Raw genomic sequence first — 21,399 nt, forward strand, 5'->3', positions numbered from 1 at the left:
CAAAACAATCAACTCGGAGGTAAAACACGCCTCTTAAAACTGTCGCTGGAAGTCCAAACAGCGGCTGAATACATTAAACAGGGCTTGTAGGTCAGATTTGCTTATCTTTTCCGGTGAGTGGTCGGCTGGGGAGGCAGCCAAGTGTCGTTCAGCTGAGCTCGCCTATACTTCTTCCACTCTAATGTTTATTAACCAGCGAAATAACCCGACTAGCCAGTAAAAACCGAGTAAACACTGCGGTTTTGTTCGGGGAGCTTATTCTAACAAACCAGGCAAATCGTGATATGTGACAAATACATGGTTAAACTGAAAACAAAGCTGCACAAAATCGGGACCTGCCACTTTCACTGAGCTCTGACAACTTCGCAGCGAGCTTCAGCTTAGTCTAGCTAAGCTAGCTAGCGTTAGCGGAGCAGCCTCCGCTAGCCACTCAACACTCAAGCTTAGCGTTAGCTTTAGCTTCCTGCCTCAAGTTTGTGCGGTAAATAAATATATATACATAGCGTTAGCTGTGTTCTTTTCAATGAACATTATGGCACACTGATAACGGTTGCCCGCAAGCTAGCTAACTAGATTAGCTACAGTTAGTTAGCAGGCGAACCTAGCTAACCGTAGCTAAAAACATTGAGGAAATATTTAGCCACTTAGCAACCTTAGCTAGTTAGCTTAGCCACTTAGCTAGCTAGCTTAGCTAACCCAACTTAATCAGCAGACTTATTTATTAGGAACACCAGCTAATGTTAACCTATCCAACGCTAGCATAGCTTAGCTTAGCTAAGTGAGAGGTTTTTGGGAGCTGCCACCAACAAACTTCTACTTCTATTAGCTATTATTTTTACAAGCACATAGTTTATAAATGAACGTGATTAAATATGTATAAAACATTAAAATAGCTAACAACTACAAATAGTAGGTAATACAATTTCTGTTTTTATTAGTTAGCGTTAGTTATTTACTCTAGTTCATTCTCACAGCTCAGCGAATGACAGGCCTCCTCTCCGAGGCTCATCCCCGTTTCCCTCCTGTCTTGACGCTAGCTAGCGCTAGCTAACCTACCCGAGTCGAGGTAATGTCCATCATAACCTCCTGGAAAGCGGCGGTTTCCTCAGCCTGGCGCTGGGTGTGCAGAGCTATTTTCTCGCTGAACTTACGGGGGTTGGAGGCCCCGGATCCAGGACCGGCACTGGGTCCTGGTCCGGGTCCGCAACCTCCTGCACCCGCGGCGGACATCTTCTACAACCCAGTGACTTCAACATACAAGCCGTCCAGAAATGATCTGACTAGCAGTGGGAGGGCCGAGAGGGAGGGGGAACCACCAGTGAGAGACATTGGGGGCGTGTTCAAGACCTGATTTACTCAAGGATGCTCAAAATACGCACTTCTTCAAGTGCGCTTTGCTAGGAAGCACAAACGAGCAAACTACAGCTCTGGAAAAAAAATAAGAGACAACTTCGGTTTCTGAATCAGTATCTCTGATTTAGCTATTTAACGTAATGTTGAACTATATTGATGATACAGACAGTGATAAAAAAGTGAACTCGTAAAGTTGCAGTGTTAAATGCAATGCAGTCGAAAATTGGAGTGCACCTAATTTGTGTTCAACCAGTACAAAATTTAGTCTAGGGCCCTACTCTGATCTATTTTCTTAGGATCTCAAAACATGGTCTTGTGCCTACAAAATATTATTTTGTGGGCTTCATATATCTCATGGATTTAAACAACTTTATTGTACGTTCAGTATAAATATCTTTTTGTTTATTTAACTTACAATTTTTTAGTTTTGGCCTTTAAAAAAACAACCTCCCCCCCCAATATTACTGCATTTATTTTCTTTTATTTATATGTATTATTTTTAGCATTCAAATGAACATATTACATTGAACAATTGTTAGTATCTTTTAAAATACAGGTGACTAATAAAAAAAAAATCTGGCTGGCACTTTTAACTTAACTTGAAGAGTAAGTTAGTAGTAGCTAATTCGCTAATTATTTTTTTAGCGTGGTATTATATTATATATATATATATATATATATATATATATATATATATATATATATATATATATATATACATTTTTTTTTTTTTTGGCTTATATCTAATGTTTTGTTTGTATTCTAGATGACCCATATACGAGTCTACGTTGAGATAAGTTCGCATATATTATATTTGAATTTATATTATGGCTCAAATGTATCGTTTATCGCGTCAAATCCTGAAAGGGTTAAACGCTAATTAAAGAAACAGGAGTGCTGCGTTTTCCAGAGTCAACACGTAGGTTAAGCTAGTTAGGTAAGTTAGTGTGTGTGGTTTACGTGGTGTCAAAAACAAAGTTGAACAGTAGTTAAACTAATTGTGAACGAAATAGCAAAAACTGTACGTTAATAGCTGTATAAACTGGATTGGGTCGTGATATAGCTACTAGCGAGCACTGGCAGCTAAAGAAGCGTTAGCTAGCTAGCTATCTAACGTTAGTCAGGTTTAACTAAGCTAGTTAAGCTATAGCTAACTACTTAACTAGCTAACGTTGAGTTAGAAAATAATAGCTAGCGAATACATCGACAATGTCCACCAATACTTCAATACATTGCATAACAACTTCTACAGAGGAGGTAAGCTTTGTTTATAAGGAAAAACTAGATAAGAATTAATAAACTGAATTAAATCGCGTGTGGGACTATTCTCTGGACGCCACTGTCTAACGTTATAACGCCATATTGTTTTTAGGGACGAGGCCTGATGGAGGAGCGGACCCAGGAGCTCGATTTTGAGAAAAGTAAGACAGTTAACTAGCTGAGATAACTCAAAGAATTGCGGTTGTTAGAACAAGCTTTAAGTGCCTGCTTTTAATAACAGCCAGCGCTGTTGTCCAGTGTTTATAAATGTATTCACCAACAGCAAAGTTTCTTTCTCACTCTGATGATTCAGTGGAGCTGGTTGTTGTCACGCATGTTGTGGATGCCATCACTTTCTGGGCTCAGGTGAGTGAGTAGATATTCCCTGGTTTAGATGTTTAGTGCTGTTAAAGTAAAATTATAGAAGGATTATTCCGTCTGTACTAATTGTGCAACCTCAAAGCAACTGCTTGACATTTATGCAGTGCTACTGTAACCTGTACATGCACATATATCTCAGATAAAAGTGTGTTATTGCATGTGTGAAAATAATATATATATATATTAAAATACGATTATAATTAATCTAAAAACATAAGCATAGAACCAGTCAGAAGTTTGGTCACACCTCTCATTCTCATTCAATATTAAAGTATTTTCTACTTTGTAAATGAATATTAAAGACATCAAAACAATTAATGGATACCCTTGTGAAAAGGAAGTATACTTAAGGACATTTGAAGTTATATACTTTATGAAAATACACATTAAATATACTTTTTTTAAAATATACATTAAATTTTCTTTAAGTTAAATTATGTGTTGGTAGAAAATATATATTTCTTGGCATTAAGTACTGCTTAAAATTCACTTTAGTGTAGTTTTTAATGTATCCCCGCCCCCCCCCCCCCCCCCCACTAGCATTAAGGTGTAAATAATAAGGTGTGAGTGAATTGTAAACACAAGGAAACTGTAAATACAAGGCTTTCTTACAAAGCATGATATCTCACTTTTATTTTATTTTGTTATGGGCCACATAAACACTGCAGTCTGTTTTTAATGGTTTACTCTAAACCACTGATTAAAATACTGGTACATGCAGCTCAAACTTCATACTGAATAAGAATATCGCTCAGTGAATGCTTGTACTTCATGATTTGTGTTTTTGTTTTTTTGTTGTTGTTGCAGTTGTAAATATACAGAAAAACTGTAAAGAAAACATTTTGTTACCTAGAGTATTATGTTGTTGTTTCCAACCAAGTTGGAATTTAATTTAACATAACTCGCTCTCCAAACATTGGGAGTGGTGTATTTCATCAAATAAGCACTTATCGTTAATATGAATAGTTAATACTAATAGTAATACTTTGTTGAATTATCAGACTGTATCAGTGAGTCAGAGTAAAGTCTTTTAATATGTATGCTTCTTCTTCTGCAACAAACTAGAATGTGACTGAAGACAAAACAACAGAGACAATAGATACCATCCTCTCAGAAAAATGTCCTACTGCTGTTAGAGTGACGGGAAAGCCCAGCCCACAGAAGGTAAGTTAAAGGATAAACTGGACAAATAAGACAGAAAATTCTGCACCATACTTGGCTTATCTCTGTCTCTCCACAGTTTTATGGAGCATGTTTCTCAGAGGACAGATGCTGGTACAGGTGCAAAGTGCAACAGCAGGTGGACGACAAGGTGATGATCAACAGATGATCTAATGATGAAATATTTGAAGTCCCCAGTCTGATGATGTTTAATATTCATATTCAGCTTGTTGGCATGTTCCTGAAGTAGAGATGACTTTCTTTTATTTATATATTCTGATATTCATATGCAAGTTTACTTCAATACAATTTACATAAATCTGCTATTGTCTGTTTTTGTTTATTTTTTTAGTTCCAGGTGTCATATGTTGATTATGGGAATACGGAGGTTGTAGACAGATCTGATCTAGCTGAACTTCCAGAAGACTTGCAGATGCCTGCCCTTGCCAAAAAGTACAAGTTCTGGGGCTTTCATCTGTCAAGTGAGCAGGATTCTCCTAATTATTCACAGGTAACTAAAATAATGCAGGTAGGAAATCTTTTTACAGTATTTAACTATTAATAGGCCAGGTCAAAAATGGCCAAAGAATGTATATCATTATTGTATTGTGTTTTCTGAGCATACATTATGTAGATTTAAGCCATTGACCAGCCATTAAGCCATTGACCAGCTTTGGGTCAGTATCCAAAACTAGGATTTAGCCTAGTCTCATACTACACAGCATTTTGAGTGTGTGTTTTAGACAGCATATTAATCCCATTTTACTTTAGTGTTTTTTTTTGTTTGTTTTTTTGGCCTTACAGGTTATTTTAGAAATCTGGCTTTATAGTTTTGTTTTGTTTTTGTAAAAAAATGCTTTTATATTGTGCATTTTCTGTTGTATTGATATATTTTGCCATATTGTTTAGTAGATAGAGACACTGCATATTTTATTTAGTTTTTTATCTATCTGTATATATGCTGTATGTTCATTATATACACCATACCTGTAATTAAATGCTTTAGAAAACTGGGTATCTTTGGTGCTGCAGCAGTTATTTCTGTGTTTAGGCTTCTTATCTGCACTAGTGTAATCTTTATTAAGTGAAAGTGTGCTCTGGAGCAGTCTGGGGGTTGATTGACTTGGTCAGTCAACAACCTTTTAACTGTTTTGGCTGGAAAAAATCTATACTTGCTTTAGCAGTATGTTTGATGTTAGTATCCATCTAGATTGTGATATGCTGTCTAGTGATTTGTAGGGCATGTGTTTGGATCTGAACTGAGCGGGATTATTCTGCTTTTAAAATCAGCAAAAATAGCTGAACCTCTTTCATACATGCAGCTGCTTTTCACAGATAATGTGGATTTGAATGATGACTTTCTTTCTCAACACTGTCTACTTACCATCAGTCTGGTGCGGGTTAATCTTCACCTCATTTGTCCATAAGACTTTGTCCCTGCAGAGTGTGCATCTCACTTACTGAAGATTAGAAAAAGCCTGAATCTATTATCATTCAGTGTTTAGAATTGACCCTAGGCACTTTGTAAGTGTGCTGTTGTATAATACAGGTCTCATAAAAATTGGTACAATAGAGCCTTTTTTTAAACAAGACTTTTATCCAACAAAGATTATAAACTAATAAATGGAACTTTTGCTGATTGTACAAAAATTGCAATTGGACCCCCAATCGATTGAAAAGCAGTACTTCTACAAAATGTGAATTAATTGATTATTTTTTTGTAGTAGAGGACCTTTCAAAAGATAATGATTTTTCTTCACTAGGCCTCTTTTCTGCACACTCTCCAACTTTTCCCATTTCCACCTCATGGAAAAAAAAAACTAAGGGTCTTCCACTATGTCATATTTATGAGAGTCATAATAAGTCATTATAAGATAGTAAGTCATAATTATTGAGGTTCTAACTCTGGGGGTATTATCTCCTAATTATGACCTATGACCTAGGATGTAATTATCTCCTAATTATGTCCTATGGAGGACATGCATTTTTCAGATGTGTAAAGTGAGCAGGAGACCTGCTGATTCCTGCAGTCTTGTCAAGTCATTTATACAACAAGCATTGCTCTGGTCATTAATTTATATTTCTCTTGTTATGTTTTGTGCCAGGGGAAGTCCTTCCTTCAGAACCTCATATATGGAAAGAAGTTACGAATAAATAAGAAGTCTGTGTGCTTCGACGGAACTATCTTAGTCCAGGCGTTTCAGGGCAATCATGACATTGGTGAAGAGGTGTTGAAATTTAAATTTGCTAGAGTGAGCCTCCCGGGTAACAGAGAGAACCCCTTTCCAGCTAAAGCCCTCCAGAAACAGACTGGCTTGTGGTCTTCGATCGGCACTCAAGGAGACAGTGACAGCCCAGGCTCTTTAGAATGTATGCCCAAGTTACGTCCAGCTTTCTCCAGCCAAATGCCCCCTGGCCTGACGTAAGATATCACATTACCATTCATATTCATTCTGAAATTATGAATTAAAAAAAAAAAAAAATGAGAATCATAAAGATACATGAAGATGTGTGTGTATTTTTATCTGTGAGGATTCAGGCAGGCCATGTTGTTATGAAAGTGTCCTCAGATGCAGATTAATTTTATGCTTTAATGTCTTGTCTTAGCGATCTAAGCACCAGCACAACTTCAATGACTGCCGGCAAGCTGCAAACAGAAAGAGAGCAGGTAAACGAGGATCAGCCACCTGATGCAGAGATGGTCATCAATCAGTTATGCAGTCAAGTTACAGGGCAGATGCTGAATGATGCACGATCAGAGATACAGGTGATTATATTTTTTTCACTCACAATGTTGGTAAATTGTTTAGTGTATCAGGCCCACCATTTTGCCGGCAGAGAATTCAAGCTACATTGCTGTGGTGCTGGGTCACTGGGCTTTGTTCACAATGCTTAAATAAGCATTTACACTCCATTAATTTTGTTTATTTAAATGTAATAGATGGTAAAACAGGATTTGGAGCAGAAAACAAAGAAGATAGAGAAACTTGAAGAGGAGAAAAGTACTATCCAGAAAAATGCAGAACACCTACAGCATCAACTGGAGGAGGCCAGACTGGAGCTGCAGGTAGAAAATTAAGTTGTATAGCTTAGGGGGCTCACAAGGCCTTTTTTGAAGGTATGAAAAAAACAGTGTTTCCTAGTTCTATCATAGCTTTTGGTTGTCATCATGATTATCTGTGAATTTGGTAACGTTAGAAACACAGGACTCTTTCTTCTTTTGTCACGGTAAGTTAGGCAAGGCTAGTTTTTGCAGTCTTTGAATACCCATTAGGGCTTCTAAACAAAAACTAAAATACCCATTCTCAAAAGCATCCTTAAAACATTACAAAACAGAAAGATTTGTCTGAATTAACTGTAATTTAAAGGAGGTTCATTACCACAATTCACAATATGTCCACTAGGTGGCACTGATGTAGAGTGATGTGATGTGCCTTAATAAAAAAAAGCTTTTGAATATATATTCATACATACACAACCTGGTTCAATCTGTACTTGTTTAATTTGTAGAAAGCGACAGAGGTTCGTCAAACGGAGGAGAAGAGTGTGGGTGTCCACTTGGACACAGTAATAGGTGACAGTTTTTTACAGCTGGCTCAGAAAATGGAAGCAGTGAAAAAACAGAGGTAAGCTTTCATTGTTGCTGAGGTAGTTTAGTAGTTGCCAAGTACAAGTTTGGACACACCCTTTCTCTCATTGTTTTTCCTTATTTCTGTATATATTTATTTTCTGCATTGATTAATCTATTCTACATAGATTAATATTAAAGACATAAGCAATTAAGGGACACGTGTGGAATTATGTATTATTAAGTAAACAAAAATCCCCTGACCTAAACCTGATGAACTGAGATGGTGTTTTGAGGTGATTTGGGATGAGCTTCACAAAGTAAGAAAACTATTCCAGGTGACTTTTCCTCATGAAGACACTGAGAATAAAATACCACAAGTGTGCAGATCTGTCCTCAAAGACTAATGTGCTATTTAGAAAAATCTAAAATATAAAACATATTCTGGTTTGTATAACACTTGTTTACAAAATAATTCTGGATGTGTTCCTGTATAGCTTTAATGTTTTCAATATTCAATTTACAATGAAAGAATCATTAAAGGAAAGAAAACACATTGAATGAGAAGAGGTATACCCAGATTCTGACTGGCATCCATTTATGTAAATAGATTGTTTAAGGCAGCTTAGTCAGAGAATTAATAGGCTGTTTTAGAAAATATGTTTTTTTTGTTAGATATAGTCCAAGTTTAGGATTTCTTTACACAACATTTTTCACAAAGTGAATCATAAAGCATCACAACCATGCACAACAGGGGAACGTAATAGTAAAGTCATTGATCTTATGTTCATATATGGTTTATTGCAAAAAAAGCACTTTGATCTTATCTCTATTATAGTGCATACATAATTTATTATTTAAAAAAACGTGCCTATTATTTAGGCCTAACCCTAAACTATAGTTTATGTCCCAATGTGTGTCATTATTGTCACTGAAATGTAGTCCAAGACTAAGCTAGATTTCTGTTCATTATTCATCATTATATTTATTTTTATTCTAGAGAGAGTAATCCATGCAGTACTGCGGGGGATCGCCTTTTGGAGTCAGTCACAGTGGTGGTGAATAATCGTGTTATCATGCCGTTTTCATCAGAGAAACTTGAGGTGGCGTGGGATTCCTACAGACAGATTTTAAAGAAGCTTAGAGACTGTCAGACTGTGAGTCATTTTTAATTCTTTGTGATTATAGTAGCAGTTGTTTAATATATTTTAGTTTTACTTTTTGTGCTCCAAGAAGTGGATATTGTAATGCACTTGAAATAAATGTAAAAAATAAAATGCATATATAATGAGAGATAATTTATTGTGTTCAGTTTACTCAAGTATTAAACGAATTGGACTATTTTGTATGCTAATGTCAACACATGCATGTTGAATGTTCTGTCAGAAGGGGGAGCTGGAGGACCTGATGAAGAGCAGGAATCAGGCTTGCAGCGTTCTCCTGACTGTTATAAATGACTTCCTTCTGGAGGTGGACAGTCTACCAATTAGTGAGCGCCTGGAGAGTCTGAAGGTGTGTTGTGGAAATACAGACTGAATCTCTTTGGTTATTAATTACTATAATAATTGAGCTTGCCATGAATCATGTTAAATAGGTTTGTACATGTTACGCTTAGTAATCAAGTACTCGATTTGTTACATGTAAATATATGAATAGATTAAATGTACTGATTGTGGATTTGATATCTTCTTTAATTAGTATAATATTGTGTTAGAAGTGCACTTTAGTTACCCTTTGTTTTTTTTCTTTTCCTGACATTTTAACAGGAAGTTAGCTCATCGCTGAAGGCAGTGTTCACTGCTGACAGTAATGATGAGGTCTCAGAAGTTGAGGATCAGGCTTTTGAAAAATTCTGTGAGTGGAAGAATCAAAAACATCAGAACTCTAGAAGTGTGCAGCACGAGACCGACATGGCTCTGGGTGCTCTGAGTGACTGGGCAGCCAACACCAGCAAGGTACACACACCAGTACCTTATAGACATTGACTCAATTATGATTTAAATAGGAATTGATGTCCTTATCTTTTAATTTATCTCTTTGTTTTTAATGGTGTTTTAATTGGACCATCAACATCTTCGTTTTTGTCAGTGTGTCAGATCTTTAATATATATTTACAATAGCTTGTGTGTAGTTTTTCAGCTTGACAGGGAAGGCTGATGTGACCCTGGAGGCCATTGCTGAGAAGGTGGATGACATCCTGAGGCAGGCTGAGTCCAGTGTGTGTGAGGAGTTGAATATTAATCTCTCTGTAAGTGTCAGTGTCTTTCCAAATGCACTGTAAGCACGCTTTTGCATATTAAACATGTTCATTTAGTCTAGATTGAATTTCCTAAACTTTTTTAATCTTGATCAGGAACTTTTTCAGATGAACTTCTTACTGATTTTGCAGGAACATGGTGACCAGGAGATGAAGCTCATGTCAAATGCTTTTCATAAAGTGATACAGCACATTCAAAAAGAGCAGCTCCTACTGTGTGACATCCAAGAGAAATACAAAACAAATAAAAAGGTATGTGAATGAAAGCATTCAGCTACTTTAAGTTGCACCCATTGCCGACACAGATGTGAAAATGCACACCCACAATTTAATAATCACAAGAGCAGATTACCACATGCCTGTTGGCACCTTGCCTAATCTCAGGCATGGACTAGAGGGCTATTAAACCCCCAGGATTGAGCAGTGAAACAGTAGACCTGTTCCATAAAAGGTTGAATGTTTTAATGATCTTTATTTCTAAAGAACCAATGAAACTAAATAAAAAGACATAATAAAATGTTTACAAAAATGTGAGGGGTTTACTCACTTTTGTGATATACTGTACATATGCATAATGTTTAGATTAAGAGAGAGTCTTAGACATATGCAGAGCATTTGTGCACAGCATCATTTATCTCTGTATTAAATTAAACTATAGCATAGCAAATGAAGCATTAAATTGCAGAAACAGTATAAGATATGTTAAAATTATAAGGAAATGAACTGCTCATGTGCCTGTCCCTTTTCTAATGTTTGGTGCCAGTTTAAGCAGGAGATGCTGCAGTGGCAGAACAGCACTCCAAAAGCAGATGAGCTCTTGAGCATAAAGAAACGAATCAAGAGCTTACGTTCACAGCTGCGCTGGAAACTGGTGGAGGAAGGCTGTCTGGAAGAGGTAACTACATCCACAATAAACCACATAAGCCAAACAAAAGGAAATAATTATCGATTAACTCATGTTTCAGTTAAAGTACAGTGTCTGCTGAACCTTAACCCTCCTGTTATGTTACAAGTCAAATTGACCCGTTTTAAAGTTTGAAGATCTAGGAAAAATAGTTTAAAAAAATCTTTCAGTATTAAACACCTTCTGCTTGCCTAAATTAGTGTAATCAACATATACTATGAAAATGGTTCATCTCAAATATTTGCAGCCTCCCCCTGCAAAAATAAAAATTAAAAATCGGAATGTTATGTTTCAATGTTATGTAAACTATTCTGTTTTATATGTTGGTCCTTTAAAAACAATGAAGTAGTGAAACATTTAAAAAAGTTTAAACAGTGTGAAGTTTGTATTTTCTTACAGAGAAAGAGTAAATTATCCTGGTTTGGTTTATTAAATTTTTAAAACATTTAATACAGTTGTTTTATTTTCAAAATTTCATATCCAACAAATTAGCTTACTGAACTGATTACCTCAATATTGCAATAGACCCTGTGTTCAATGTTCAAACAGTTACATTTTTGTTTGTGTGAAACTGTTGATTTATGTTTGTTTAAAATATTGGTTTGTCAAAATGCAGTAATCACAAATTTACTGTAAAGTCTATAAACCTAAAATAGTTGTGTGCATTTTTTTGTTATTGCCTTTAATTTAAAGTCCTAAATTTCACCATACATGCTAAATCAACTCCTAATTTGTTTTTTAAGTCTACTTTTTAGACATTGTTTTTGGTAGGGCAGCAATAGCTGTACCTTGCTGTCACAGTGTTAAGCCAGGTTTGCAATGCTAATTTCCAGAGTGTTGTCTCGACAGTAGTGATGCGTTTGATCTCTCTTTCTCTCTGTCAGGCTGATGAGCTGGATCTGCCTGAGATTCTCAAGAAGAAAGAAGAGATTGCTGAGACAAGGAACGCTCTATTTCAGGAAATTAGACACGAGAGAGAGGAATATGTAAGCTTGAATGTGAAACAATGATCTGTGCCTCCCGGAATGCCTGACAGACAGACAATAGAAAAAAACAACATAAAGTAGTGTAGACATTTAGTCCATAGCTAATTGGACACTGATTGAAGTTTTTGTTGTTTTGACTGATTTAATTTGAATATATCAGGATGGATGATGCATTGTATACCCTGAAAAATATATTAAATACATTTTCCACACTAGACATTGACACAGTGATGTGATGACCAGCAGCTGGCCAAGAAACAATAGATCAGCGCTTGTCTAACTGCGTGTGGTCTCCTGAAAAGCGGTGTGGTTCACAAGAACTTTAAGGGGCAGTTTCCCAGACAGGGATAAAACCTAGTCTTAGATTATTTACCCTTTTAATTGAAAGTCTCCATACAAAATGCTGTGTAGTCACAGATTAATCCAAGCATCTGTACATGAATTTTAAAATAGTTTGCCGAAGTATTATATAGTGCCTGAACTGCACTTGTTGGGTGTGATGGTCTATGGGTGTAATTGACATCGTTTAAGATGTTACCAGTATTATAGTATATATGGTGTATTTAGACGAGTTTTGTATTGACATGCAGATAAAACTTTGTGAGCTGGTGAAAGGAAGTTTTCCTGAACTTGTGCATCTTTACCCTGAAGCAGAAATTAATAGTTACTTGGTGAGTAACAATGTTTTAATTTTCTATATAGTTTATCTAGAATATTATATGTAAATAAACAGAGCTTGTGTGTTCACAGAGTTCTGAAGGTCTTTTACTGCAGAGCTTGGACAGAGACATATTTGATGCTGAACCGATGAGGGAGCTGAGTGGGCGGAGGCCTTTAGTCTGCACTGAATTCCAGGGTCAAAAGGTGGTGCTTAAGGTAAACGCATTGTTCGGTTACAGATAATGTAAGCTATCCTAATATTGATTGCTTTTTTCTATTTTAACTTATTTATTTTTATTTGCTGCTCTGTCTGAAGTTTTTGTTGTATTTGTAATTTTTTTAAAGGAATCGTTGTTTGGACTATTTGTTCTTTTTTTTAATTGCAGAGCTACTCTGTGGATGAGGAGTCGGAGGTGAGGATGCTGGAGCAAGCAGCTCAATACCACAGAGTTCAGAGTCAGAGCCCTTCCACTGTCGTGCCTCTGCTGGGACTCTTCTTTGGCAAGGTGCTCTCTGTTTTCAGACAAAACACTTTTTTTACGTTACTTGTATTATTAAATACTACAGTGTACAAATATTCTGATTCTTCTGAAAATATTTGAAAGAACATGTGACTCTTCTCCAACCTGAGCTCTATTCTCCATATTCAGATAGTTACTATGTCCTATGTTGGTACTGTTAAAGGAAGAAAAACCCACAGTGGTCACTGAAATAACTTGAAATTTAAAAAATTAATGATACATTTTAACATTAACTAACACAAATCAGACATTACTTTTAAATTAATCATCCAACAAAGTTTTTGGTTAAAACGTACAATAAAAACCTGTAGAAAACAGGTTTAGCAGTTCTTAGTGATTGTAAGACACTGTAGAAAAGTGTAAAGCCTGCAATACTTAGTGATTGTAAGACTGTAGTGATTGTAAGATTGTAAGTGATTGTAAGATTGTAAATGACTTGTAAGTTTTAAGCATTATTCTTTAATTTCCCCTTGTGTTCTTGTATTTTGCTGATTTGTGTGTGCAGAGCTGTCATTAATCTTGCAGAATGTGTGTTTCAGTCTGATCCTCTGGCATACATCATGGTGCCTTACTTCTCTATTGGGAGCCTCAGGGCTGTGCAGAAAATCAACCCATTGATGCCCCCTGTAAGTGTTCTGTTAATTTATTCACACACTCACACACACACACACACAACTAGAGGAAAACCAACAATCATCAGAAATCAGTGATTAAATGCAGCAACTGTGCTAAATAATTAATTAAAGCTTGGCATTATTTAATGTGAAAGCATTATTCAAATGAGCTGACACTTAACTCGCACTGCTCCCTTCAAGCTTTTATTTATTATTTGCCACATTAGCATTTTGACTGAAGTATTTTTTAAGGAACAGAGGTTACAGAAACGTCTAGAGTGTAGAGGCACAGATATTCACTGAAAAGTGTGATAAGCCAGATGGCATTAACCCTTAAATGTACTTTGTCCTGTAAGGTGTTTGTTTGATAGATAGAGTAGAGTGTATGTATTAGCACAAAAATACTTCTAGTAATAAATTTGTATAAATGTATGTTTAGGACAGTCGGAAGGTGATGAGAGGAGTGCTTCAGGGGCTACAAAGTCTGCATGTAGCCGGGATCACACATGCCTCTCTAAACCCCAACAACGTGTTTGTCCTCAACCGAGAGCAAGGCATTGTGGGAGATTACGATTTTACAAAAACGCCAGTGAGTAACACCTGTACTATCCATATCTCTACCTGAATACCAAGCACACAAACATGGCCAGGGCAGTATTATTTATTTATTTTTTCATGTTTAGTTGATTATCTAAAACTGTAAAATAAAAAAATATTGTTGCATTATTTGTTTATGAATTTGATGCTCGGAAACAAAATACGGACTATTTTTATATATGTTTGATTTTATGTTTAGCCAAAAATAGTAAGTGAGAGGGGCAAAAACAGGGCAAGGGAAATAACTAAACATGTAACGATTGACAACCCAGCCATTGTAAACTCCAGAGTCTATAAGTATTTTAAATGCTAAAACATGATTTTCTGAATGTCTAATTGGAACGCAGTCAAATTGTGTGTGATGTCATTTCCAGCTCTGAGATCTGGATTCAGAGAAAAGTGGAAGGCCGCATTAAACTGAACAGCTTGCTTGTTTGTTTGCAGGAGCAGAGGGCTGTGGACAGAGGCATGCTGGCTGGCTCGATCAGTCTAGTGGCTCCAGAATTGAGACTGGGACAGCTGCCCTCCCCTGCCAGTGACATGTATGCAATTGGAGGCCTCATGCTGTGGGTAGGATGACACACACATGACATATGAGTTTTCATCTGAATGCATCTTTTGTCATGAATATTTTTTTTCTAAAGGTGAGGGAACCTTTTTTTTTCCTTTTGCAGCTTTATGCTCCAGATTGTAAAGCTGTGGAGAACGAGCAACATGAGCTTGAGTTCACTGGATTGCAACTGGTATGCGGAAACATTTTCAAAAGTAATTATTTTCCCCATGGAGTGTTTTCATTTGCTCATAACAGTTTCATGCTTCTAATAGGAAAACAGACTCCAAAGCCTCCTCTCAAAGCTGCTGGTATGTGCTGGAAGGTTATCAGCTCTGGAAGCTCTGGATGATGACTACTTCCTCTCACTTAAAAACTGAAGAAATTAGCGTTCAGAAAGGATGCTATGAGTCAAAGGATTTTGGTTTGGTTTCATTTACTTTTTTGATGTTTCTGTTTAAGTAAACAAAAAGGAAGTTCAGCTAAAACAAGCAAGCAGTTCATGCTTTTTTTGACTGTTTAAAAAAGAAATGAAATTAGATGATGAAAGTAATCATTTAAAATTTATGTTGGGGTACATTAGAGAAGTGAGAAAAGTTAAGAGATGAGCAGTTAGATATTTTTCACATTGGAGTTGCGTGAGATTTCACCTTGTTCTTCTAAACCAGCTTGACATGGCACTCTGTCATCTTTACTGTCACATTCTGGAAATTTGCTCCAGTTAGAAAATAGCCGTTATTACAAAGGATTGTTTCATTTTTCAGCAGTTTAAAGGCCAGTGTGGTCTACATCAGGTGTGGTGAATTTTTGTTTCTTTAAGAACTACGCATTTTAGAATTGCATTTTACAACTGTTGATAGTTGGCATTGTCATATTGTTTATTGATAGCAATTGGTGTTAATTCTCTTTCTGAAGAAAACAAATTGGGTTCTTTATTTCACCAGTTAGATTCCAAGATTTGGAAAAAAAAACGTAATTTCAAAAATGTTGTATTGTTTATGATTTGAATATTTCAGTTGGCAGCTTTCTGCTGGGACTAAAGCAGGCTTATAATCATTAGTTTATGGCATTAAGTATATGTTAGTGAAGATACATCAGTATGTACAGTGCTGGGCAAGGAAATTAGGCACCTATAAATATTAGATTAAAAGGCTTCTTATCTTGCCAGTAATAGACTTGATTCTAATAATATATTATGTAATTACAACATTAGGAAAATGGATACATTTATTGAAGCCAGTTGTGCAATTGAAAACAGGCACTCTTACCCTGTTAGACTGCCTCTAACCAGGATACATGAAGGAATATATTGTTGGGCATTAAGTTATATAAGTTTCATAATGCATTGTGTTGCACGTTTGCCCAAAGATGTTGATACTGTGCCTCTAGATCCTGCACACTCAAATGTTGTCAAAACTGGCTTCCCTGCTGGTCGCAGAAAAGCTTAACTGGTGAAAATTCTGGCACCCTGGCAGACCAAGGAGTTTTAGGAAACTTTGCTGTGTGTGGGTGTGTATTATTCTGTTACCAGCTGAAAGCACTGCAGAGACAGACAACACATGAATGTCCTGCACATAGCACTGAGTTGTTTGTTGTTTACTCGTACCTCAACTAGAAGTGAGCTACTGTTGGATGCAATGGCTCCTCAGATAGTCACACCAGCAGTTGAAGCAGTAGGTCGCTCCACAGCAAAGGCAGAATTAAAACTGTCACCACAAGTTCTCCATACCTTCATCAGATCCCAAAAAGAACCAAGATTCTTTGCTAAAGACAAAAGGTTCAGTCAGAAGCGGTCCAGGTTTGGTATTCATGTCAACATTTCAAATAAAGGCGATAGTGGCTGGCTAACCGATGATATACAGCTCAGGAAAAAATGAAGAGACCACTTCAGTTTCTAAATCAGTTTCTCTATTTTGCTATTTATAGGTATATGTTTGAGTAAAATTAACATTGTTTTATTCTATAAACTACGGACAACATTTCTCCCAAATTCCAAATAAAAATATTGTCATTTAGAGCATTTATTTGCAGAAAATGGAAATGGCTGAAATTTAAAAAACAAAAAGATGCAGAGCTTTCAGACCTCAAATAATGCAAAGAAAACAAGTTCATATTCATAAAGTTTGAAGAGTTCACAAATTAGTATTTGGTAAAGTAATACTGGTTTTTAATCACAGTTTTCATGCATCTTGGCATGTTCTCCTCCACTAGTCTTACACACTGCTTTTGGATAGATTTATGCCACTCCTGGTGCAAAAATTCAAGCAGTTCAGCTTGGTTTGATGGCTTGTGACCATCCATCTTCCTCTTGATTATGTTTCAGAGGATTTTTTTGGTAAAAATCAAAGAAACTCATCGTATTTAAGTAATTCCTTATTTTTTCCAGAGCTGTAGATGGTGGACAGATTGTTGAAACAAATATCCCATCCTGTTTTTCTCAGACCAATGAGTTGCCCGCAATTAAAGTCTGTTAACTGGGTCAAAATATTGTCTCTCACCAATATTTGCACTACAGTCATAGGCTTTTATTCTTTCTTGAGGCAATTAAGAGTCAAGAATGTCTAATCATATTATACCTTGCAGCAGAATGGTATTATAGCACTTTCAGCAGAATGGTAATGAGTGTATAATAAACATAAAATGGCATTTAAGAAATATTAACATTACATACACATTGCAAATAATAGATAATGTAGTGAATTTACATTAAAGTTCACAAAAAAGTCTTAAAAATTCATGGAAGTCTAATATTAGTAATTGTTCTTATATAAATACATGGCTTTGTAAATTATAGCCTAGTGCTGTTGAATTTTGGTAACTTGCTGATGGAATTGAGTAAATCCACATGCCTTTTTCTGGATTTCTCAAATTTCACCAGCATAAACAGAATAACTCTCTCTTAATGCTGAGACAAGTTTTAAATAATGAGCTTTGGTGTCTAAAACTTCTGTGCAGTACTGTATATATTGATAGTCTTTTGCCTGTGGTTTAATATCATGTTTGTAAAGCATATATGGTCAGTGATTGATGTGTTTACATTGCCATTTTCCAATTATTCTCTCAGGCAAAGTGCAGTTAATGTAGAGAGAGCTAATGCTCTGAGCACTGATTAAACTCCCTGTAAGTCTGGAGGGTCTTCATATGCAACTTGAGGCAACCATTAAGTATTGGGAAAAAAGTACTGCCTTTATAGCTGTTTATTCTGGTTTGTTTTTTGTTCTTTTTCTCTGGTTTCTTTTTTGGTCCTCTAGTTGCATTTTGCTGTCAGCACACCAGCAGCCGCCGTCTTAAAGCGAACTAAACCCTATAATTAAGACCAGCTGCCTTAAATAAAGCAGAACAGCCTAGCCTAATAAATCGTTGAGAAGTCCCTTAAGTCACTTTTTGGAGATTCTGAATGTGCTTCTTTTCTAAGCAGTCCGCTTCACAGATGAACATGCTTTCAGATGAGAGCAGACATCCTGCGCTTTATTTCAGATAAGGATGCAAATGAGTGGTAGTATCTAAATAAATGTGAAGTTCTCTGATTGATTGATTTATGCCTTTATGAGCCGTGGATGGAGCAAGTGCACTTTTGTGGCGTGTAGGAATTCAGGTTGAGAGAGAGAGAGAGCACTTGTCAGTTTTTTTGTGAAACCTGGGGAAAGGATGCTTTATATCCTTTAACATGTGGAGCTCAATTTTCTCATTTAAATACACTTCTGCTGAGCCCTGGCCTCACAGAGAAACATTTTATGGCTGTAATTAGAATCATATTGCGCATGAATCGTTGCGTTAGCTGTAGTTTCTTGGTGTGTGTGTGTGTGTGTGTGAGAGCCTTTGTGTCATTCAAGAGTGCCTACATCTTCTTGTTTTGTTTTTCAACAGAAACACAACACACATTGAATACACAGTTCAGTAAAACTCCAGGGGCCGTTCTGTACAGTGTAAATGCATTAATTTTGTTTGGAAACAAAGCTGTTGTAGATATTGACCTTATATTGACCCTACTTAAACTTTTAATTTTGGATTTTGACCATATATTTATTCATACAATTCAGCTGACCAAATACTAAGCCCTCCCAAAGCTTTCTTCAGAAGATCTTATGCAGCCTCTCCTGGCGCTTTTGTTCATTTATTGTGTATTTTGTCTTGTCGCAAAGACATAGAGGAGGACCTCTCTTTGATAAACAACCTGTCTGTGTGAAATGTAATAGTTCATAAATGGAAACAGAACATCGGGTGTATCTGCATAGTTGACTGGAATGCAGATGAAAGGTTCTGTCTGTTCTTTTCATTTTTGGCTGAAAGATCAGTATCTAAGCCTTTATTAAAATGACAAAACATGACAAATGTTCTGCCTCTTTTTCTTTTCTTTTTTTTTTTTTTTACAAGATATGTCTGGATTCTAACAGTGAAGGAAAGTCCAATTCCCCATGGAGACGAGGAACCACATTAATTTGGACTACAGTTCATAACGGTCATGTTAATTCTCTAGTGATGGACTCCATATCTGACAAAGTGTGAGCAAATGAAGAGAAATGGGTATTCAATGGAAAATTGCAGTTAATAGGCAGATAAATTGCATATTCATAGATTGGCAGCGCTTTGCAGATAAGATTGGACACCTCTTTCTAATTCTAAGGTAGCCCAGTAAATACAAGCCTGCATTTATCCAACTTAAACCACATCCAGATTTCATTAAGGTGGCAACGACTTGTGGATATGGTTTGGGGTGCTGTGTTATTTGTGCTGCGTACCATTTACTTTAGAAACCAGATATTGGCACTAGGAATAACATTACACAATAATAATGCAATAAAGCATAGCACACATTAAAATCATAACCATAAACTCCCTATTCCGAGTCTTCTTCTCTCTTAAAAAAAAAAGAGTCGTGATTGACGTGGTTGTCCCTGTACTGGTGTGAAAGTGCTCTGTGTATGCAGTATAAAAACTCAGCATGAGCACCAGGTGCCAGAATCACTGAGGCTGCACTGTCAAACTCTCAGCATCAATCTCAGCCAGCACTGACAGATGTGAGTACCTTACCTGACTGCCTCTATTATTTAATTTGTGTTATTACTGTATTTAATGCCCTTCATTAAAAAATACATTAATTTTTATTGTTGTTGATGTTGTTTTACCAGCTTTAATGTTCTTTGTGTTCTTTTAATCTGTTTTGTTAAATTTGCACCAGATGGTCTTTTTTTTTATGTTTTAGCCCTGAATGTTTCTGTCCCTGCTCTCCAGATGCTGACTCATGTGATGATGTCCCTTGGGACTGCACTGCTGATGTTAACCGCAAGCAGTGCGTACCCACTGAAACCAGCCAGTCCTGGTGAGAATGTACCTGCAGAGGAGCTGGCTAAGTATTATTCTGACCTGCGACACTACATCAATCTCATCACACGACACAGGTAAAAGCATTTCATTGTATATACAGAATTAAATATAATCAAAATAAGCTTTTGTTCCTTCTTGCAACTTTTAAGAACAGAAGTGCTGTTTTCTGATCTGCTGTGGTTAATAAAATTAGAGGGAAATCTGTTTTTTATTTTATTTTATTTATTTATTTATTTTTTGTAACAAAAAAAATAGACTGTATACATTTTTTTTCTTCTGACAAACATGGTCCTAAACTTTTAAGTAAAAGGAGCCAAACTGAAGAAAACTGTAGTGTGTATTGTAAAAAATTAGGCAGCTGTACTCTCACTATGGTGCCTGAAAACTACACAACTAAAATGTATTTAAGCGTATGTATTCATATATGTGTGTAGGTATTCTGTTTGAATTGGATCCTATTACATTTTTATTAAAGCTGTCTTCAATGAATAACTATATATCGATTTACTTATTTATTTTGGAAGAAATCATACAAATTGGTCTTTTTTGTGGACATTTAATAAAACAGTTAATCCTGTTAACAAATGTACAGTGGCCGATGATGTAGTAGTGTTTTATTTCACTTATTTATCTACTGTTCAGTTCTGAATATAAATAGATTACTATTAATTTATTCTGAAATATGTTATATTTCATAAATTTCTCTATCTCTCTGAAAAAACAGGGAAATACCAGATTGTAGAAGTTTAAAATCTGCCTTGTTTAATCCAGACTTTAAGACTTTTTGGTTTGGTACAGACCAAAGTAGCAGGTGTGAAATGTGCAGACCAAAGGACCAGAGTTCAGCTTGAACAAAAGAGGTGGTCTCTGTACGATTCTACTGAAGTATGGTGCAGTGAGAAAACACTTTTCTAGAGAATTCGGACTTTCTGACCAATTGCAGGAAGTTAATCCAAGTGCAGGTGTATCTGGCTGCAGTGTAGACACAAATGCTAAGACTGGGTATTCATTTATTTACTGTAACAGTAGATTAACCCTTATTTTCAATCAGAAATAAAAGGAATCTAATGACAATCTTTTACACTCAACACTTTTATGCATGCATTTAAAGGACAGTCAGATTCTGAGAGCTAGAATTCACCTGGCAAAGCAACTCGCCAGACTCATAACTAACTAACATTCTACAAACCAGTTAATATGAAGTATAGAGAGACTGGATGACAACAGGATGTAGTAAAGTTTTTTATTCCACTCACTAAACT

General features: G+C 36.1%; 2 protein-coding genes across 6 annotated transcripts in view; one reads left to right on the top strand and one right to left on the bottom strand.

The window, feature by feature from the left end:
- Positions 1-1,279, bottom strand: part of LOC103023525 (CREB-regulated transcription coactivator 2) — a 31,923-nt gene extending 30,644 nt beyond the window's left edge. For 3 of the 4 annotated variants that reach the window (XM_015601314.3, XM_007233356.4, XM_015601312.3), the window contains exon 1: positions 1,057-1,279. In XM_015601314.3, coding sequence (XP_015456800.2) covers positions 1,057-1,230 — 174 coding nt within the window. In that variant the 5' untranslated portion in view covers positions 1,231-1,279. The remainder of the gene's footprint in view (positions 1-1,056) is intronic. The other variant, XM_007233355.4, reaches the window with a different exon arrangement.
- An 854-nt stretch (positions 1,280-2,133) lies between these two features.
- LOC103024260 (serine/threonine-protein kinase 31) lies at positions 2,134-15,365 on the top strand. 2 transcript variants are annotated; one of them, XM_022673596.2, is made up of 25 exons: positions 2,134-2,610; positions 2,726-2,774; positions 2,927-2,979; positions 4,060-4,158; positions 4,235-4,306; positions 4,508-4,666; positions 6,261-6,577; positions 6,763-6,922; positions 7,097-7,222; positions 7,666-7,781; positions 8,724-8,880; positions 9,110-9,235; positions 9,490-9,678; positions 9,855-9,971; positions 10,113-10,232; positions 10,744-10,875; positions 11,769-11,870; positions 12,461-12,541; positions 12,621-12,746; positions 12,917-13,036; positions 13,591-13,677; positions 14,105-14,254; positions 14,707-14,828; positions 14,937-15,005; positions 15,088-15,365. In XM_022673596.2, the coding sequence occupies exons 1-25, from the start codon at positions 2,563-2,565 to the stop codon at positions 15,275-15,277; spliced, it is 3,087 nt and encodes a 1,028-aa protein (XP_022529317.2). In that variant the 5' UTR covers positions 2,134-2,562; the 3' UTR covers positions 15,278-15,365. The 2 variants fall into 2 exon arrangements, with proteins under 2 accessions (XP_022529317.2, XP_015456786.3); XM_015601300.3 differs by having other exon boundaries at positions 2,136-2,610; positions 14,707-14,832.
- The last annotated feature ends 6,034 nt before the right edge of the window (positions 15,366-21,399 follow it).

The sequence above is a fragment of the Astyanax mexicanus genome, chromosome 6, assembly GCF_023375975.1.
Source record: "Astyanax mexicanus isolate ESR-SI-001 chromosome 6, AstMex3_surface, whole genome shotgun sequence".
NCBI classification, from domain to species: Eukaryota; Metazoa; Chordata; class Actinopteri; order Characiformes; family Acestrorhamphidae; genus Astyanax; species Astyanax mexicanus.

Excerpts from the sequence above, each read along its gene's own strand:
- LOC103024260 (XM_022673596.2), top strand. The coding sequence starts at position 2,563 with ATGTCCACCAATACTTCAATACATTGCATAACAACTTCTACAGAGGAG. Across the intron at positions 9,236-9,489 it reads AGCGCCTGGAGAGTCTGAAG|GAAGTTAGCTCATCGCTGAA; the intron begins GTGTGTTGTGGA and ends ACATTTTAACAG. Across the intron at positions 13,037-13,590 it reads TGGGACTCTTCTTTGGCAAG|TCTGATCCTCTGGCATACAT; the intron begins GTGCTCTCTGTT and ends TGTGTGTTTCAG.